General features: G+C 40.4%; 1 protein-coding gene and 1 long non-coding RNA gene across 16 annotated transcripts in view; one reads left to right on the top strand and one right to left on the bottom strand.

Annotated features, from left to right (window-relative positions):
- LOC123520207 (tyrosine-protein phosphatase non-receptor type 11-like) overlaps nucleotides 1-15,716 on the top strand; it is a 103,580-nt gene that overhangs the window by 46,277 nt on the left and 41,587 nt on the right. For 6 of the 15 annotated variants that reach the window (XM_045282276.1, XM_045282274.1, XM_045282272.1 and 3 more), the window contains exons 2-7: nucleotides 9,026-9,575; nucleotides 10,269-10,391; nucleotides 12,085-12,279; nucleotides 12,961-13,123; nucleotides 13,863-14,039; nucleotides 15,078-15,308. In XM_045282276.1, the coding sequence (XP_045138211.1) occupies nucleotides 9,427-9,575; nucleotides 10,269-10,391; nucleotides 12,085-12,279; nucleotides 12,961-13,123; nucleotides 13,863-14,039; nucleotides 15,078-15,308 (1,038 nt within the window). In that variant the 5' untranslated portion in view covers nucleotides 9,026-9,426. Of the gene's footprint in view, nucleotides 1-9,025; nucleotides 9,576-10,268; nucleotides 10,392-11,733; nucleotides 11,847-12,084; nucleotides 12,280-12,960; nucleotides 13,124-13,862; nucleotides 14,040-15,077; nucleotides 15,309-15,716 lie in introns of those variants that run through there. The other 9 variants (XM_045282279.1, XM_045282278.1, XM_045282275.1 and 6 more) reach the window with 6 other exon arrangements.
- LOC123520214 overlaps nucleotides 9,877-15,716 on the bottom strand; it is an 83,222-nt gene continuing 77,382 nt past the window's right edge. The window contains exon 2 of the long non-coding RNA XR_006679197.1: nucleotides 9,877-10,406. This is a non-coding gene — a long non-coding RNA (uncharacterized LOC123520214). The remainder of the gene's footprint in view (nucleotides 10,407-15,716) is intronic.

The raw sequence follows: 15,716 nt of genomic DNA, 5'->3' as shown, positions 1-15,716 counted from the left end.
TATCCTGGAAACCTCTGCCAAACCCTTTTTTTATATTTACATTCAATCTGCTTGTTATCCCTTCCCTTTCAGACGTTTCATATCCTATCCCTCTCTCCTAGAATCCTTTCTTTAGTTTTCTCTCTACTTCCTTCTAGAGCTCGTCCAAATCCTGTTCTTCCATATCTCCACACTTTCTCTTCCGTCCAAACTTATTCTTCCCTTCCTGTTCCCTCTGTGCCTCCCGTCCCTTTATCTTCACTTCCAAATATTCTCTTCTCCTCCGAGGCGGCAAAACATCATTTTCTCACCTCACCATTGCTCTTTTCTCTGTACCTACCCTTGCTACTCCCTCTGCCATCTACCTACCAGCTCTCTGTTTCCTCTTCCTCCTCATCAGTGTCTTCATCTTTTTTCCATTATTCCTTATCTTCTCTTTTTCGCTCTTTGCACCACCCCAGTCGTGTCCTTTACTTTACCTTTTGCTGACTCTCTCTCTCTCTCTCTCTCTCTCTCTCTCTCTCTCTCTCTCTCTCTCTCTCTCTCTCTCTCTCTCTCTCTCGACCGAGCGTCTTATCTCGACCAATTTTAAGATTTAGTTAAATCATTGGAGTTTTCAAGGGATATTTTCAATGATTCCAGTGATAGGTAGTCTAACATGGATTCTAATCAGCACTGGGGAAAAAAAATCTGGAGAACTTAACTAATGTAATCTCGGTAGCCTTTGAAAATTTTGTGAATAAGAGAACGAAATGTTTATGAATTTGATAGCAACACGAATGATAAATATATTGAAAAAGTAACGTTATGGTATCCCATGAAATAAGCTTAACAAAATCTATCGTTGCTCTGAATCTTTGTTAGGGGAATTTACATAGAGGCAACACACGGGAAGCTAAGGTATATGTTTGTCTTCTCTGTGTGTCTTGGTGACTAACAAGGGCGAGGGCCCACGGCTGGTGACCCCTGGGAAAGGATATTTATATTTCCACAAAACGAGACGGAATTGGGATTTTGTTGTCACGTACAAGAGAGAGAGAGAGAGAGAGTGTGTGTGTGTGTGTGTGTGTGTGTGTGTGTGTGTGTGTGTGTGCGCGTGCGCGCGCGCGCGCCCTCGCGTTAGGTATCTAGACAGCTTTTTCTCATATTGATATTACCTGAACTTTTTGCTTAATTATGTTCTCTTCTACTTTATTTATTTTCTTTCTTTCAAATGACATCTCTAGCTTTAGGACCTGTATTGCTATTGTAGTAACAATAGCAACACCATCAATAACACTACCTATCATTCTACCTAGGATATATTTGACACTCCTAAGATTAACAATGTTCATTAAGTCAGGCCCAGAATTCCAGCCAGCAGTCGTTTGTATTCTCTCCTCTCTGGGATGGAGTGTTTACCGCATCTAAGATACAACCCTCGTGATGCATGCCAGGAAGTGTACGCATCTGTCGGGTGACAAACAGCGCTCATTTACGGAAAATATGGCAGTTAAGTGGAAGAGTGTGGGAGAAGAGAGGAAGAGGAGTAAAAAACAAAAAAAATACAAAAAGAAAAAGAAAAGCAAGGTAGTGTGAGGAAGGGAGGAGAAAGGGAGTTATGTGCGTTGTGTTAATGAAGTTTGCGTGATGGGTGAGTTATTGTTTTTTTTTTATTTATTTATTTTTTTTTGCTGTTATTGTGTTGTTATTAGGCCATTACCTGGTAGGGTGCCGTGGGAAAAGGTGTGTGTGTGTGTGTGTGTGTGTGTGTGTGTGTGTGTGTGTGTGTGTGTGTGTGTGTGTGTGTGTGTGTGTGTGTGTGTGTGTGTGTGTGTTTATAGGGAAAGGCGGGGAGGAAGAGAAGGTAGGAAAGTTAGCAAAGACGAAAACCCTCTCTCTCTCTCTCTCTCTCTCTCTCTCTCTCTCTCTCTCTCTCTCTCTCTCTCTCTCTCTCTCTCTCTCTCTCTCTCTCTCTCTCTGTGTGTGTGTGTGTGCGTGCGTGCGTGCGTTTATTAATTAGCACATGTGTCAGTCTTACTACATACAGCCGTGTGTGTGTGTGTGTGTGTGTGTGTGTTTGTGTGTGTGTGTGTGTTGCGTCATAGCTCAAAACGGGAGAAGGGGGGAAGTGAGTGAAACCTTGAAATTGATTGGGAAGGAATAGCAAAGGAGAAGGAAATAGGAGTGGAATAAGTGAAAGGAACAGGTGTACCCCTCAGTGATGGTGATGGTGGTGGTACTTTAAATGAAAACAATCTGATAAACACTCTCTCTCTCTCTCTCTCTCTCTCTCTCTCTCTCTCTCTCTCTCTCTCTCTCTCTCTCTCTCTCTCTGGCATGTTTATCAAATTTTGTTACTCACTTTACTGCCTTCTAACTTCCATCTATCACCTCCACTCCCTCTTCCGCCTCGCCACCATATCTCCCTTGTCGTTGTTGTAGTAGTAGTAGTAGTAGTAGTAGTAGTTGTTGTTGTTGTTGTTGTTGTTGTTGTTGTTGTAACAGCAGCAGCAGCAGCAGCAGTAGTAGTATTATTATTAGTAGTAGTAATAGTAGTAGTAGTAATAATAGTAGTAGTAGTAGTAGTAGTAGTAGTAGTTGTTGTTTCTTCTATTTGTCACTCGTACATTTATCTGTTTTTCTTTTTTCTTTTCTCGCCTCTCATCCCATTTCTCATTAATTTCCTTTCTTATTCTCTTCATTTATCCCTCTCTTCATCTTTCCAACTCTTCTTTAGGTCACTTTGCCTTTCATCTTATTTGTCCTTATCTTTTCATCATCTGGTTCATCACCGCCTCCCCCCATCTCTCTCTCTCTCTCTCTCTCTCTCTCCTTTTTTTTTCTCACTTCCTTTTTCCTTTTCTTTCTTATTCATGTTTGACTTTCCTGATTCCCCTTGGTTTCCCGGGGTCGTCTCAGGTAAATTTGTATATCACTGCGTCTGAGTGAGCAAGTGAGTGACTAAGTGACTGACCTACTGACATTGGCCTTCCAGCGCATCGTATTAAGGCGAAGCAGAGAGGAAGCATAGAATGAGAAGATTGAGCTTCGAATGGTGTTTTTTTTTTTTATGGTTATAGTGACAGATTATCAAAATTTTGCATTATTACAGGAAAAGCCGTTTAAGTGGTACAAGTGCACAAGAGAGAGAGATGTGCTTAAGAGTCTCCGTGACATTTGGGAGGTGATGAGGCAAAAGTCGTGTGGAAACAGGACAGGGATAAGGGTCAGAGGATGTGATATGCAAAGGGGGAAGGCCTGTGAGGGCTTACGAACAGGGGGTTGAGGAGGGACGGAGGGAGGGATGGATGGATGGATGGAGGGAGAGGTAGAAGAGGAAAAGTGTCGGGGTGGGGGGGGCATTTGGGATGGAGGGAAAGAGAGGTTTAAGGGTAAAGGTCGTATTAGGTAAGGAATAGGTCAGGTTTGGGTTTAAAGGGTAAGAGTTATGTTGTGGAGAGGAGGACCAGGAGGTGACAGGGGTTAGGCAGGGAAGAACTTTTTTTTTGCGGGGGGGGGACGACCAAAGGAGTGTATATTGGGATTGGGGAACGATTAGGGAGTAGAGAGTGATTGCTGAATTCATGGGTTGGCTGTTTGTAAAGTGTGGACTCGGAAATTTAGGCTCGCATAGTGAAGTGATTTGCTCCTTTCTCTTATAGGATACATGTTCGTGTTCTTTAACGTGCCATTCAAGCATCCAATACCATTTTTAAAGGCCACTGAGATTGATTTTTTTTTTTTCTCGTGAGTGTTTTTTTCCCCATTGATAACGCACATACAGTTCTTACTCAGATGTCATTAGAATCTTGAAAACACTCATGAAAATTTGTCAAATGTAGGAAATAAGATTCTGAAACATTTAAGAATACAGTTAATACATACTGCACTGTACATACAATCATCTCTTCAAATTTGTGATTGAAAAATCGTATTTTCCATCATTCCGGGACCAGCTAACGACTACATTCAACATGCTGTAGTAAATATTTTTGCTATTTTCCGGAAGGGGAGGTGGGTGATTATGGTAATAGTATGGCTTAGATTGTACTCCACCGTTGAGAAAAGATAACTCACATGAAAATCCAGCTAATGTAGTTTTTTAAAATTATCTTAAAAAGAGTTAAGAGTGTTTCAGTATACGAGCTTTGTTATTTTTCCAAATCCCCCTTATACGAAAAATGTATAGAGGATCTTCCTTTTTCATCTATATACATGAATGTGTGTTGTATTATTTTATGTATTTATCATGTGTTTTAGTTTTAGCTTTTCATATCCCTTCATTTCTTACTACTGGCTTCCATCATTCTCGTTTCCCTGCTTGGTGTCTCAGTTTAAGTGGTGAGATATCTACTTTATTTGAATTTATTTTTTATTTAATTCAATTTATTTATTTTTGTGATACCTCCTCTTTAGGTTATAAGCGAAGTGCCATTTCTGCGTTTCGTTTTTCTCCTCTTGTTCTTTATTTCATGTCTTTTTCGAACTGTATTTCTTTTCCTTTTTTATTTCCTTCGTTTCATTTCCTTAAGTTAACTGGTCATGAAGAGACGAAACTTGTTCCTTCCCTTTGCTCCGCTCCCTACTTACTGCCTGGTGCCCCAACACTCTCCATCTTGACTGTAGTTAGGCCAGCTCTCCCTTTTGCCCTTCCCAGCACCTCCCGCATTGCCTCGTTGAGCGATGATGAGTAGAGAGGTTTGTTAGCGGCTGAGGTGATCATTTTCTTTCTTTTGTTTATACCGCTCATGTTTAATATTGTGTCCTTTGCTCTTGTTTCTCTCTGTCCGCTGGGTTCTTTCTGTGATTACTTTATTTTCTTCCTCCTTCAGCTCTTCGTTCTCTTTACACTGTCCCTAGTTAGTTACCGTCCCTTCCAAACCTGGTTTAGTATGTTATGGTGTGGCCCCACCGTTACAGTTGTCACTATTAGCACCACAATCGCCAACAAAAACTTGCCTGTTATCATCACTACGTGCTATTGTGTATAAGAGTAGGTGGATGTGTAATGAGACGGGAATGTGAGGAAATCACACACACACACACACACACACACACACACACACACACACACACACACACACACACACACACACACACACACACACACACACACACACACACACACACACACATATGTGGCATATGAGGAGAGACTAAAGGCAATGGATCTACCAACCTTGGAGCAGAGAAGAGAGAGAGGGGATCTGATACAAGTTTATAAATTGATTAACGGAATGGATGAAGTGGATAATGAGAAACTGATCCTGAGAGAAGAATATGACTTTAGAAGCACAAGATCGCATAGTAAGAAACTAAGGAAGGGACGATGTCTGAGAGATGTTAAAAAATTTAGTTTCCCGCAAAGATGTGTTGAGACTTGGAACAGTTTGAGTGAGGAAGTGGTATCAGCAAAGAGTGTACATAGTTTTAAAGAAACATTGGATAAGTGTAGATATGGAGACGGGACCACACGAGCATAAAGCCCAGGCCCTGTAAAACTACAACTAGGTAAATACACACACACCGCGTAGTGTAGTGGTTAGCACGCTCGACTCACAATCGAGAGGGCCGGGTTCGAGTCCCGGCGCGGCGAGGCAAATGGGCAAGCCTCTTAATGTGTAACCCCTGTTCACCTAGCAGTAAATAGGTACGGGATGTAACTCGAGGGGTTATGGCCTCGCTTTCCCGGTGTGTGGAGTGTGTTGTGGTCTCAGTCCTACCCGAAGATCGGTCTATGAGCTCTGAGCTCGCTCCGTAATGGGAAAGACTGGCTGGGTGACCAGCAGACGACCGAGGAGGTGAAATTACACACACACACACACACACACACACACACACACACACACACACACACACACGTGAACGGAGACACCCAAATATCTCCACCCGGCCGGGGAATCGAACCCCGGTCCTCTGGCTTGTGAAGCCAGCGCTCTAACCACTGAGCTACCGGGTGTGTGTGTGTGTGTGTGTGTGTGTGTGTGTGTAATTCACTAACAGTGAATTACACACACACACACACACACACACACACACACACCCCGGTAGCTCAGTGGTTAGAGCGCTGGCTTCACAAGCCAGAGGACCGGGGTTCGATTCCCCGGCCGGGTGGAGATATTTGGGTGTCTCCGTTCACGTGTAGTCCCTGTTCACCTAGCAGTGAGTAGGTACGGGATGTAAATCGTGGAGTTGTGACCTTGTTGTCCCGGTGTGTGGTGTGTGCCTGGTCTCAGAATTATCCAAAGATCGGAAACAATGAGCTCTGAGCTCGCTGCGTAGGGTAACGTCTGGCTGTCTCGTCAGAGACTGCAGCAGATCAAACAGTGAAACACACACACACACACACACACACACACACACACACACACACACACACACACACACACACACACTAATATAAAAAGCATGCCATGGACAGTCTGAATTTTAACGACACTAAGGATTAGCCTAACGCTCCGCACCTACTCACTGCTAGGTGTAACAGGGGCTACACGTGAAAGGAGACACACCCAAATATCTCCACCCGGCCGGGGAATCGAACCTCGGTCCTCTGGGTTGTGAAGCCAGCGCTCTAACTACTGAGCTACCGGGCCGTGTGTGTGTGTGTGTGTGTGTGTGTGTGTGTGTGTGTGTGTGTGTGTGTGGAGATATCCACTTCCGTTCTGATTACTCCTCCTCCTCCTCCTCCCGTTCTCTTGTATTATCCTCCCTCCATAACCCTCGTATTCTTCAATTGTCTGTTATGCATTGACTGTGTAACGGCCTGCAGAGAGAGAGAGAGAGAGAGAGAGAGAGAGAGAGAGAGAGAGAGAGAGAGAGTATAAGTTTTACAAAAATTAAGTTATTACGTGTGGGTGTTTTCCCATCTTATTTTTTAATATACAGCTTAGCATTAATCCTTTTAACTTTTTTTTTTTTTACATTTACTATCTTCTTATCCAGACTATTCCATAAATCAGTGTGTGTGTGTGTGTGTGTGTGTGTGTGTGTGTGTGTGTGTGTGTGTGTGTGTGTGTGTGTGTGTGTGTGTGTGTGTCAGGGAGGTACGTATTAGGAAGTGATGGTGAGTCAGTCATTCTGTCATTATCTTCAACAGGAAGTAAGCCCTGTGGTCAGCTTTAATATTTTTTACACACACACACACACACACACACACACACACACACGGCCCGGTAGCTCAGTGGTTAGAGCGCTGGCTTCACAAGCCAGAGGACCGGAGTTTGATTCCCCGGCCGGGTGGAGATATTTGGGTGTGTCTCTTTCACGTGTAGCCCCTGTTCACCTAGCAGTGAGTAGGTACGGGATGTAAATCGAGGAGTTGTGACCTTGTTGTCCCGGTGTGTGGTGTGTGCCTGGTCTCAGGCCTATCCGAAGATCGGAAATAATGAGCTCTGAGCTCGTTATGTAGGGTAACTTCTGGCTGTCTCGTCAGAGACTGCAGCAGATCAAACAGTGAAACACACACACACCGAAGATCGGTCTATGAGCTCTGAGCTCGCTCCGTAATGGGTAAGACTGGCTGGGTGACCAGGAGGCGACCGAGGTGAATTACACACACACACACACACACACACACTGCATAGTGTAGTGGTTAGCACGCTCGACTCACAATCGAGAGGCCCGGGTTCGAGTCCCGGTGCGGCGAGGCAAATGGGCAAGCCTCTTAATGTGTGGCCCCTGTCCACCTATAAGCAGTAAATAGGTACAGGATGTAACTCAAGGGGTTGTGGCCTCGCTTTCCTGGTGTGTGGAGTGTGTCGTCGTCTCAGTCCTACCCGAAGATCGGTCTATGAACTCTGAGCTCGCTCCGTAATGGGGAAGATTGGCTGGTTGACCAGCAGGCGATCGAGGTGAATTACACACACACACACACACACACACAGTCTCTTATTTTATTGTGGTTGAAAAGTCACAACTCGAACATCGGCAATTATGATATGTTTGACATGGTGTTACTCGAACAGCTGTGTTTCCGTGGCCTATGGTTTATCTAGCTGTTATATCTCCGTTTTCCGTTACCGTCAAGCCGTCACCGTAAAATCCAACAACGCTATCTTATCTCTCTGGTGTCAAGGGACAGAGTTCTGTCTGAGTCTACCGCAGAAAGAGAGAGAGAGAGAGAGAGAGAGAGAGAGAGAGAGAGAGAGAGTGAGTACATGTGTGCTGTACATACTTTCTCGGTACAGTGAATAAGCCTACCGAAGGTACTTTGTTCACCTTCAATACAGTATGAAATTCAATTTTCCACCTAAATTATGCCTCTGAGGTTTTTGCGGCGGATAGTATCACCATTGCTGTCATCGTCGTCATCGTCATTGGTATCATCATCATCATCATCATCATCATCATCATCATCATCATCATCATCATCACCACCACCACCACCACCACCACCACCACCACCACCACCACCAATAAACTATTGTTACCATACATTACTTCGAGTAAAACAGTAGAGAGTTTTCTGCGGTCTTCGATCTAATTTTAAATTTGTAGAACACCACCTCTCCTCTTCTAAACCTCATCTTCTTTTCCTCACCAAAACCAGCTGTCTGAGGCAACTGACAGTAGCCCCTTCTTTGTTCTTTGTTCTTTTTTGCTCCAAAGCTGGATGTTGCTTCTATGTGCGCAACGACTTAACTTGCTCTCGTGCCCACGATATGGAATCTTCCGAGTTTTCCACCATCTGGCTTCGACTCAGTAGTCACTCTAAATTTATCTGTGCTGTCTATCTCTCCCCTAACTCCTCTGACCCCTCTCCCAGACGGTATCCTTCAACTGATGAAGGTGGAAGGTATCATTTAAAAATTCGGCCAAGTGTGTCTCAGCAGCATGGGCGTACGCGACTCATCGAGTTGAGTAAACCCGCATTAAATTGAATAAATCGCGTTATTTAGTTGCATTTCTTAAAATATTGTCACGTTAAATTGAAATCAAGTTATTCAAACTAGTGTTAATTGAGAGTTGGTTTTATATATATATATATATATATATATATATATATATATATATATATATATATGATTTGATATTGAGTATGATACACTTCTACTTGAAATAGATTGTTGACAAGAAATTTTAGGCAATTGAAAGGTGAGCAGGAAATGGCTGTCTTGAAACACTCGTGATAATTTTGATATAAACGAAATGCATGAAGTCCTTCACCTTGCAAAAAGGGAACACAACAGACTACAACCTGATGGAAATGAAATTAACATAACAATTCATCACAAGAAATATGACTCACCTGCTTTGTTGACCAAGGTGGGATACAAGGTATGGAATCAAAAATAAACTGTGCAGTTGGAAAGCCGAGTTGATTGAAGGTATTACTGGTGTGGTGACAAAAATGAATGAGAATTAATGGACTAAATGTTGAAGTGTTTCACCTTGGAAATGTAAATTTTGGAAGTGTTGTGTCACTGAGCTGGCACAAAGGAAGAGAGTGTAGGTTGTGGCAAAATGATGACCGAGAAGATGTGGAGTCGCTTGCACTCTTTGTATCACAAGGTGGTGGGAGGAACAGTTGGCCTCTCAGAAGCTGGACAACAGCCTGAGTCTGCGGGCAGGCAGAAGCTATTGGATTCTGTGGCAGTGAAGCTGAAGGGAAGGTAATGGATCTGTACTATCCATTATTGCCTGTATACTAGTTCTCACAAAACAAAAGCTGTGTTACTTGTAGTTTCTTTACATCATGGTGGAGTACCTCTTATTTTTTACACATTCTCATTTAAAAAATGTTGGCACCACTTAATTCCATTTGAGGGTTATTAAAATAAAGTAATAATTTTGAATAAAGCCATACTAGCTCCATTTTCGGGACACTCGTGTAAATGTGTTTAAAACTTTTTCTTTAATCTTATTATCATCTTTTACAAAGTTTTAGTTATGATTACAAAAAGAACTGATTGGGAAATTTCAAAGAATTTCTTAAGCTATACATTTTATCCATTGATAATTACAAAAAAAATTGATAAGGAAACTTACAAGAATTTCTTAAACTATACATTTTATCTGATAATAGTAGTAAGCATTGTTTGTGTTGAAATATTCTTACAGGTATTGAAATTCAGCACTAATGTCAGTTTTAATTTGTTGAAAATCCATTTGCCATAATTTCTTCATAGTAAAAGATAAACTTAAAAAATAGAGGATTTTTATATTTTCTCTATAATTTTACAGTCTCCTTGTATTTATTTACTTTTCTTGATGCATTATTAATTGCTGTACATCAGTAGACCAGATATTCGTTAACACATATTTCTTTGCTATACAGCTTTTGAATTGCCTTCCCTCTCCAACAGATGGTTCCATCCCAACGTCTCGGGCCTGGTGGCGGAGGTCCTGCTGAAGGACCGAGGCATCGAGGGATCTTTCCTGGCTCGGCCCTCCAAGTCCAATCCTGGCGACTTTACACTCTCTGTGCGGTTAGTCACCCATAACTGAAATTGTGATAGCTTTTGCTAATAAATACTGGCTTCTTTAAAGAACCTTGAAAGTGTTAACAAAAAATACAGTGGAGACTTAATACTCAAATTTAATTCGTTCCAAATGGCTGTTCGAGTATTAAAAAGTTCAACTGTCGATACCAAAAAAATCAGGTAATTCGTTCTAATCTTGGCAAAACCATAAGTTTATAAAGATGTCAATGTAATTTCATTTTTTGTAATTTTAATTTATACATACTGTAAGTGAAAGCTGATGATAGGTAATGTAGAAGAGGAGGAGAGAAGGGTGGGGAGGAGGAGGGAAATCATTGGAGGATGAGTCACCATCCATAACATGTCTGGTAACTTTTCTCCTGATGTGATACCTGGGAACCCACTAGTGGAAGAGTGTGGCTCAATAACACTTGACTCTCACTATATTCCTTATTTTCACCACAAATAAGCTTCTTTGGTGCCATTATAAGTTTCTAAATGAAAAAATACAGACAACGCAGACGAATGTTTTCTCACAACTGCAGCAGGACTACTATGGATGCGGACCACTATCCAGTATTTTGTTTCGGTCTTAACCAGGGGTGTGGAGTCGGATTTTCAAAAGTCCGACTCCGACTCCGACTAATGTAAATTTAAATGTTGCGACTCCGACTCCGACTCCAGGAAATTTGAAGGTTGCGACTCCGACTCCTTTTTTTTTTTTTTTTTTTTTTTTTTTTTATACAGTACAACGATATAGTCTATTTTTTTTTTTTACATGAGGGATGTTGGCCAAGGGAAAAGATTAAGCAAAAAGCCTGCTAGTTGCCACACCCAAAAAAGACGAAAGTTAAGAGAATCAATACTTACATATTTTCGAGTCAATCCATAATAAAAGTGTACTTGACGATTATATAATTATCATAGATTAATAAAAATGATCTTTATTTGTAATGCTTGATTGGACACATCCTCCACAAAGTCAATTTCTCCCAATTTGTAGGAATCACCAATCTGCATGAAGTGGAATCTTAACTCGAAAATTTATCACGTAAAGGAGTCGGAGTCGCTCATATTTTTACCGACTCCGACTCTGACTCCAATTCCGATTCTGACTCCAACTCCGGCCAAAAGTAGCCGACTCCTCGACTCCGACTCCGCCTCCGACTCCACACCCCCTGGTCTTAACAGTATTACCAGTAACAGAACGGGACAATAACAGCGGTGGGGAGGAAAAGGCCACAGACCTCTATTTACAACTATATGTGTGTGGCCGTTCAATTACAAGCTATTTTCACCACTAATAAGCCTTTGGTGTTAATGTAAGTTTATAAATGAAAAACTACAGACAGAATGCAGGAGAATGTTATTCTGACAACCACGGCAGCACAACTGACAGATGGGGGAGGGAGAGGCCAGGGAGCCTTAGTTTACAACCATGAGTGGACATTCAACTATCAGGTATTTTTTCCAGTATTAAAGAGAACTTTTGCATTCAAGTATTAAAAAGTTTGACTATGAAGACTTTCAAGTATTGAGTCTCCACTGTATATACAAGTAGAAAAGAAAGGAAAATTTTGCCATGAACTTAGAGAAAGTAATTTTTGGAAATTTTATGATAAGTTCAACTTTATTGTTAACAGTTTGCAAAATTGATATCCTCATCATTGTGCTAATTTATGAATTTTTAACTTTTCAGGCGGAATGGGGAGGTCACACACATCAAGATCCAGAATATGGGAGACTTCTATGACCTGTATGGCGGGGAGAAGTTTGCCACTCTGGCGGAGCTGGTGCAGTACTATATGGAGAACCAGGGTCAGCTGAGGGAAAAGAATGGAGAAGTGATTGAACTCAGGTATCCCCTCAACTGTGCTGATCCTACCACAGAGAGGTGAGTTGATAAAGAAATATGTGTGTACCTTTTGCTCTTGTGTCATAGACTTTAGAATATATCTGCATGTCATCTGCCATTCAGGGTGTAACGATCAACAAAGAACAGAATCCAGAGGGATGAGAAGCAGTCTGATGGTTACTATAATACAAAACATTTGATCAGAAGCAGAATGGATCTCTCTCTCTCTCTCTCTCTCTCTCTCTCTCTCTCTCTCTCTCTCTCTCTCTCTCTCTCTCTCTCTCTCTCTCTCTCTCTCTGTGTGTGTGTGTGTGTGTGTGTGTGTGTGTGTGTGTGTGTGTGATATGGGTAACTTTTGTAAGTGATTTAACTAATCAAAGGTAAAGAATACTAGTGTCTTTAACTTGGGTGGCAACTGCATATGTGAGTGATTAAAGAAAAGAAAAAATAAGGGAGTTGTGAGGAGGGAGATCCACCCCAGCAAAAATAACAATAGCATAGAGATCAATTAAGTAATGAGTCAAATTAATTTTTTACTGGTAGTGATAAAAGAGTAGTCCAGGATTTTGCAAAGTACAAATGGCTCTGTACATAAAGAAAGAAAAGTATACATATTTGAAAGCTTGGTTGTGAAGTCAAGTTGAAGTCAATGTATGACTTCAAGAAGGTGGAATTGTTGCAGAGGTAAAGTTTTAACTATTCTCATGAAAATTTCCGCAGATGGTTCCATGGCCACCTCTCTGGACGGGAAGCTGAGAAGCTCATCCTTGAGAAAGGAAAGAATGGAAGCTTTTTGGTGCGAGAGTCCCAGAGCAAACCAGGCGATTATGTATTATCTGTCCGCACAGATGACAAGGTCACACATGTCATGATCAGATGTGTGGTAAGTGGATCTCCTTGATTGCAACTGATAGAAACTCTATGAAGGAAGAAGTTATATTGTTGAAGAAATAAAAGCCTAATGTTCTATAAGCTACTCTAGTTTTCTTGGTTTGCAATTTTATTTATATATTTTTTATTAATCGTCTTTCAGTTTTAAAATGAACAGGCCATGCATCCCTCACTTTAGATACATTTCAGTAGTTACTTTTTGTGTGCACAGCTTTCAAATAGTAATTATTGGCATCCTTAATGAATTTCTATTGAACTTTACAGCTGTCTTTATCCTATGGATCATTAATGTCACATACAATCCTGTTTTCACTTCCAAAATGAACTTACAGTGTTCCATTTTTTCTCTGTATTGACATCAACAATCTTTAATTATGGCTTTTTCTTCCATGAATATTGTCTTTTTATCAACATTATCATATGCCACAAATTACCTTGAAAAATATCTTCACAATATTGCAATTATGTTGTGTATAAATTGGTAAATTTTTCTGCACCAATTTCTATTTTAGAATGTGATAAGTTTATAATGTTTTGCCTAAATTCACAAATAACAAATTTGTAGATATTGTGGATGATAGGTATTAATACTGGCAGCAATTTTTTGCATTCCCCAGAAACATAAGAAATTTATGAAAGGCAATGTCAGTTTTACAAGATGCTAATCCTCTGTTAAATACCTAACTTACATAACTTTTATGTTCCATGTCTGATAGCATAATTAATTTTAGGAAAACAAATATGATGTTGGAGGAGGAAGGAAATTTGACACACTAAGTGAACTTGTGGAGCATTACCGGAGAAACCCAATGGTGGAACAGTCTGGCACTGTGGTTCCTCTCAAGATGCCCTTCAATGCCACCCGGATCAATGCCCGTGGCATTGATAGTAGAGTGCGAGAACTTTCGGTAAGTTTTCTCAAGTTTACTGGTCATTAATAATAGTTGAATAATCATTATCCTGTTGGATCATAAATTTTTCATTAATGTACATTGTACAGTACATGTTGTAAAGGTTTGTACATGTTGTAAAGGTTCTGTTGAAGAAAGGTTTTGTTGTGAAAGTTCTAATTTTTTTTAAAGTCTTTGAGATGAGATTCTAGGGGTTGTACAACATTGTTATTTCCCCATTTCAATTTTTTTGCAAAGTTTAGATATTATTTATAGGAGACAATCTCTAATATTACCTTGCATAATGTGAAATCCAAATATACCCCCATCATGTAGTGAGTCATTATCAAGGATCCACAACATTAAGGTGTCATGTAAATACCCTGGTCAGAAACCTTCAGGAAGTTATCAGTGTTATTATGTGAACCTTTCGGAATGAGTGTCTAGAGACTGTCATCCTTCCTTACTTTTCTTTTTCATGTGACCCATATTCTTCTTAGAAGAAAGTGATAATATGTGTGTTACATTATTTGCTTAAAGAAAAAAAATAAAATTCCTTTGGAAAAATATTGTGCATCTCCATAATGGAGAGAAAAAAATGTCTTTGACGTATAGACATTATGATTACATTTATATACACCTACATGAAACAATCTTTGTACTGCAAAAAGACAGTTGAAACCACTTTGACTCCATGTATTGAAATGCTGTATGCTTGAAGATAATGAACTTTGAAATATTATATTATTGTATTATATTGTAATAAAAGTAATAACATGGTTAACATAAACAATAATTCAGGTTTGCTTTTTAAAATCAGTAGCAATATTAAATAACTCAACTTAATACTTTACAATGAATGAATTTGTACATGTATCAATTTTTAATGTATTGTCACTAGATTCATAGTTAAGCATTTTGAAAAGGTTTTTATCATAGATATTCCATGGCTGTTTCAAATAAGAAGTGTTTTGCTGCATTAGCATAGTATTCAACAGTGGTTGACTTTATGCACCAATGTCCTTTCCGAAAAGATCTGATGTGTCATCATTGCAGAAGGAACATCAGGGGCCTGCTATGGGGAAAGCAGGATTCTGGGAGGAGTTCGAGTCTCTGCAACAACAGGAATGCAAGCAACTCTACTCACGAAAGGAAGGACAGAAACCAGAGAATCGCAACAAAAATCGTTACAAGAATATTCTACCTTTTGATCACACTCGAGTAATTCTGCGAGACACAGATCCAGGAATTCCAGGCTCAGACTATATCAATGCCAATCTTATAAGTGTAAGTTCAGCTAGTGCTTCATATAGAACAAATATATTTTCAGAAATTAGCATTAATGTTTTGTTAGGCAGAGGTGTGAGTTTGATTAGTGGGGAGGAAAGGGTATGTGATCTGAGTCAGTTACTATTTGCTGATGATGCAAGTCTGGTGGCTGAGTCAGAAAAGTTGAAAAGACTAGTTGAGTTTAACTATGTTTGTAGGAGGAAGAAGCTGAAAGTGAATATTTGTAAAAGTATTATGTGCATACATATACAAAGGCTGTCACCACCAAAAATTGGGGTAGCCATGACAAAGCACTTAACTTAACATTCCTTAACACCACTCTAGCTCCTTGCCTCCAAGCAGAGAAGAGAGGTACTCCTGCTCTCACTTTACAGGGATTAGTCACACAGCTTGGACAGTTTAGTC

Source organism: Portunus trituberculatus, chromosome 46, assembly GCF_017591435.1.
Source record: "Portunus trituberculatus isolate SZX2019 chromosome 46, ASM1759143v1, whole genome shotgun sequence".
NCBI classification, from domain to species: Eukaryota; Metazoa; Arthropoda; class Malacostraca; order Decapoda; family Portunidae; genus Portunus; species Portunus trituberculatus.
This window is presented reverse-complemented; position numbering and strand designations above follow the sequence as displayed.